General features: G+C 32.6%; 1 protein-coding gene across 1 annotated transcript; it reads right to left on the bottom strand.

The window, feature by feature from the left end:
- Positions 1 to 776: 776 nt before the first annotated feature.
- Positions 777 to 4286, bottom strand: LOC114344031 (nacrein-like protein P1). Its single transcript, XM_050644853.1, has 2 exons — positions 4236 to 4286; positions 777 to 1130 (listed from the first exon to the last, which is right to left on the bottom strand). Exons 1-2 carry the CDS (start codon positions 4284 to 4286, stop codon positions 777 to 779), a joined length of 405 nt encoding a protein of 134 aa, XP_050500810.1.
- Between the last annotated feature and the right edge of the window lie 610 nt (positions 4287 to 4896).

Genomic DNA, 4896 nt, shown 5'->3' with positions numbered 1-4896 from the left:
AGAAGGTACTGCCAAAGTGTTGTAAGCCTAGATTATGTTTGAATTAATTCTAGACTTACTACACTTTGGCAGTACCTTCTAAACAATAATAGCTTTAGTTTAAGGGAAAAACATAAAATGTCACTTACGTTACTTTGCCAAAAATGTATCGATATATATTATAATAATAAAAACGATCGGAGTTACGCGTGAAAAATACCAAAATCCCAATCAAAGGCTAGGTTGAAGAAAATAGAATCTCAAAGTTCAAAATCGGTATACCTTAAAAAAATATATTTTGTCGGCTTCCCATGAAACAATTTTCTTAATTTTTCTTCATTCCTAAGTAACTCGAGTATGTTTATTTTTTCTTGCAACTGTTTTTCACTGTACATCGCAACAGAGAAATTAATTTTTACTTTTAAATTTAGTTTACCGCTATTCTAATCACTAAGTTGTTTTGTTGTTTAAGTTAGTTTGGGTTAAAAATTTTATCTATCTATCTATATGATCAGCCCTAAACAGCCATCCTTAGATATAGGCCTCCTCTTCCTTCTTCCATGCCTCTCTATCTTGGGCAATTTGCATCCATTTTGACCCAGTGTGTTTCTTCAGGACATCTGACCATCGCATCTGTGGCCTTCCCATTTTTCGTTTGTGGTTCCTGAGGTTAAAAATTACTACTGCTTATATTCTATAGTCAAAAATTATACAACACCATTTTAATCAAATACTTTTAATTGGTAAATGATCTAAAATTATACAAAAATAATAAAATTGCTAACTTATGGAAGAATCTAATGATGACCATGATGTCCATTATGTCCATTATGTCCATTGTGTCCATTGTGACCATTATGTCCATTATGGCCGTTTTGTCCATGATGACCATTTTGTCCGTGATGTCCGTTCTGTCCATTATGTCCATGATGACCGTTGTTACCGTTGTGTCCGTTATGTCCGTTATGCCCATTATGACCATTATGGTGTTGATGATGTGCATGACCCAAAGTTGGACTATCTGGTATTGGTTGTTCGGTAGGAGTATCAGGACGGACATGGTGCGGATCAAAGTTTTTGGCCTCGACAGGTGTTAGCACGTAATAAGAGATGCAACTAATGGCAACTAATGCAAACTGTAGTTTTGAGACCTAAAAATACGAAATATTTAAATTAATTTCTACTACTTATACCAAACGAAGTGTTACTTTTGCAATAATATAAAATAAATATTTGAAAATACATTTATCATCATCACGTAGCGCTACAACCCTGGGTGGGTCCTGGCTGACTGTACAACTTTCTTCCAATTTGTTCGGTCTTCCATCAACCAAGGGTCAAATGGGATGTTCATTTTTCGGAGGTCTGCTTGGATATTATCTCTCCATCGCACTCTGGGACGTCCGAGTGGTCTTTTGCCTGTAGGAATCTCCTCCTATACCAGTCTTACAAGTCTCTAGTTATGAAGTCTGTGCACCTGCACGTGACCTGTCCATCTTAGTCGCTGTGATTTAATTTCTTGGACAATATCGGTGTCATTGTAGAGTTCTTTTAATTCGAAGTTGGTTCTGATCCAAATACATGTGATTGATCAAAATACATTTGTATTACTATAAAAATATAAAGGAGAAAAAACTAGATTACAAACTAGATGATCAATACAAATACTGGTGTGTAAGAAAAACGTGTTGATCACGTGATGAGAAAGGTAATGAGTAGTGTGATTATAACACAACAACGGAAGTTGCTTGCCCAAGTTATTTAATTAGGACGCAAAATAAAACCAAAACAGCCAAAAAAGAATCATAAAAATTTATTATGGATATTAGGACATGGAAAAAGTGATACACTCAATATAAAAATTGAAGCAAAATAATTTTGAAACATGAGAGTAAACTCTAACAAAATTTGGAAGAATGTTGCTAGTATTCTAACTAAGACATATTGTAGTTGGAATAGTTGGAAAAATTCCATTAAAAAAATAGAATATAAAAATATCTGTGGTGGACCAAAAAGTAAAAAAAAACAACTAAAATAATTAAGAAAACTGTACTAGGATGACAATAACTTCAGCTGTCTCAGATTTTCAAAATTATAAGTTCGCGAAAAAGGAAGTCAAAGTAGCTTTAGCAAAAACTAGAGGTATAACTATAGTATGACAATCTATAATCTATACGATAAACGTAAAAGTACATATTTATAATAAGGAGAATTTATAAAATAGGTAGTTAAACAAATAGACACGAAAATAAAAAATGTTTAATTAGGTCAGGTTTTGGCAAGACCAAAATAAGAAAATTCTAGGTCACTAAAGAATTTATATAAAAAATCAGATTAACACAACATCACACCACAAGTAAAAAATTAAGTCAACAATTGAGGTTGTTACAAACAAATTTTCTTACCATTTTGTTTTTTTTTAAATTTGGTTAAGGTTGTTTCAAATTGTCGCTCAAAATTGAACTGTATCTGTACTTCTTACTTCAGATGTTTATATATTTTTTTACTGCACTTACTTTAGGTAATTTTCAAAATCCAAATTATTTTAAAACTACTCTTCTTAATAAATAAAATTTTATTTGGGAAATCGATGACATTGCGCATTAAGTTGACTATAATATGGAATAACACTAAAACGAAAATTTTAATAGTGTGCTAATAGTTCTACTGATTTTATTATTTAAAAAATAAACCGATTATTTAAGTTTTTTATCGTAATCAATTAATTTATAATTCGTACATTACACTATTTTCTAAATTCCAAAGACGTATAAAAAATATGTAAATATAACTACGAAGTTAATAATAATTTTTATATCGAATAAATTGCAAATATTTGAAATGCTATAATAATTAGTCCAGGAACCGAAGCTTTTCACCTCGCAATTTTTACAGAATAAATCGATTTGCTTGAAAATTTGAGAATAAGTAGTGGATAGTCCGAGGATCAAAATCTATATGATGCCGAAAGGCGCTTTTACCATGGGGGTGGTTGCCACCCCATCTCGGGGGTGAAATTTTTTTATTATATTTTTACTGCAGAAGTTGATGAAAACATTCATTCTAAGCAAAAAATGTTCTATACATTTTTTTGATAAAATTATTAGTTTTCGATTTATTCGCTATCGAAAGTGTTAGTTTTATATCGAAAAATTCAATGTTTTTCGATTACTTACTCATTTACGATTCACTCAATTTTTACCGTAGAAAAAATTTTTTCAAACAAGTTCTTGGGAATTAAATAACCTACAAATTAATATTTAAATATTTTTTTGTATCTCTGATGCTAATCTTTCTATTCTGAAGAAAATGGTATTTTTTACCAAACTACAATAAATAGTTATTCGATTTTAACTCCAGTTTTTTTAAAACTAATTATTCTAAGCCAGTCAAATTTAAGAAGAATAAATAAGGCCAACAACTAAAAACACCGTTTACTTACATTATTATGCTTCCAATTGGATTTCCCCTTTTTTTTTCTTCAAAAAATATATTGATTTTTTAACCGTAACTTTTTTTACCTTAGAAAGTTTGGTAAAGCAGAATTTTGTAGGTTTTTACAAGATCTATAAGGGTATTGATATTAAATCCAGTTAATATCCTCAGTCGCAAAAAGAGGTGACTTTGAAAGGATTGGTAAAGGTGGTTTTTGCATGTTATTACAAGTTACAATTATCAATAGCTCACTCAATTTTTAACGTAGAAAAATTTTTTGCAAACCAATTTCTTGGGAATTATATAAGCTATAATTTGATATTGGAATTTTGTCGTGTCTGTGATTTAAGGGAAATTATAAAGGGAAATGAATAAGGGAAAAGGGAATTTTTTACCAAACTACAAAAATTCGTTATTCGCTTTGAACTCCATTCTTTTTAAAACTAATAATTCTAAGCCGGTCATACTTCTAGAATCTATTAATAATAGATAAATAAAGAAGACAAAATAAGGTAAATAACTGATTTTAATTAGAGTGGTGATTATAGGGTTCATTCCGATAACTTTTTCACTGAAAAAAATAGGGACTGACATTCTTTTCATTATAAGTCACTTAATTTTTGAGCTAGAGACTTTCTCCAGTCGCGATCGAGACATCGAGTCGAACAGATGTGTGTTTAAGTGCCGCTCGCCTTTTCGAGGGTCGAGGGTTGAAGTCTATAAATAGACCGTAGCGAAACATCAAATTGTGAGATCTTATTAGATCAACTGTGAGTAAGACACAGTAAAGCAAACCATTCTTTTTCAATTGAAAAACTAACACAGAGGCAAAAGCTATATTCTTGGATGTGACTAGCCCTGGAAATTATCATTTATTGAATTTTCAAGGAGGCTACACTCCATGATATAGAAAGTGAAGAAGCGAGCGGGCCTTGTGCCCGTCGGGAGATAACTGTGCCTCCGCAGGAATGACACTGCAAGGAGTGGAATTTTAGAATTCACTTCGTGCAGAAACGGACACCTGGGCCAGTTCTCGGAGAAAAAGCAAGAGGAACCCTACCTATTGCAAATTAGGCAGTGAAACAACCGCGTAGGTCCCTGGGACGGCACCCAGAATTTGGTTGGACAGCGGTCCAACCAAACGCAAAAAACAGATTTGTCTAAATAGTATATCCTAATGTCGTCGAACAATCCTTTGTTCACTGAGCGTCCAGCTTACGATTCCGTTGATATATTGGCCTTAACACAACCATTACCCAACCCAGAGACAGAGCCAGTGACTGACTTAGCCACTACTCCAGTCTCTAATCCTCCCCTAAGTCCAAAATTTTCGATAATAAACGAAGATTCTGACATGGAAGAGACAAATTCAGTCGTTTCGGACGAAGAAGTAATTAAAAATTCAGATGGCCCTCAGCCGAATGAATCAGAATATACCTTTGATGATAGCAACCTTGGGACAACCAAGCAATTATGAACAAA

This window comes from Diabrotica virgifera, chromosome 2 (genome assembly GCF_917563875.1).
Source record: "Diabrotica virgifera virgifera chromosome 2, PGI_DIABVI_V3a".
Lineage (NCBI taxonomy): Eukaryota > Metazoa > Arthropoda > Insecta > Coleoptera > Chrysomelidae > Diabrotica > Diabrotica virgifera.
The sequence above is the reverse complement of the archived record's forward strand: the minus strand, read 5'-3'. Positions and strand labels throughout refer to the sequence as shown.

What these genes read in the sequence shown, in the direction of transcription:
- LOC114344031 (XM_050644853.1), bottom strand. Translation starts at nt 4,286, where the DNA reads ATGATAATTTCCAGGGCTAGTCACATCCAAGAATATAGCTTTTGCCTC. An exon ending in AATATAGCTTTTGCCTCTGT is followed by an intron (nt 1,131 to 4,235) that starts GTTAGTTTTTCA and finishes TCGTATTTTTAG; the next exon opens with GTCTCAAAACTACAGTTTGC.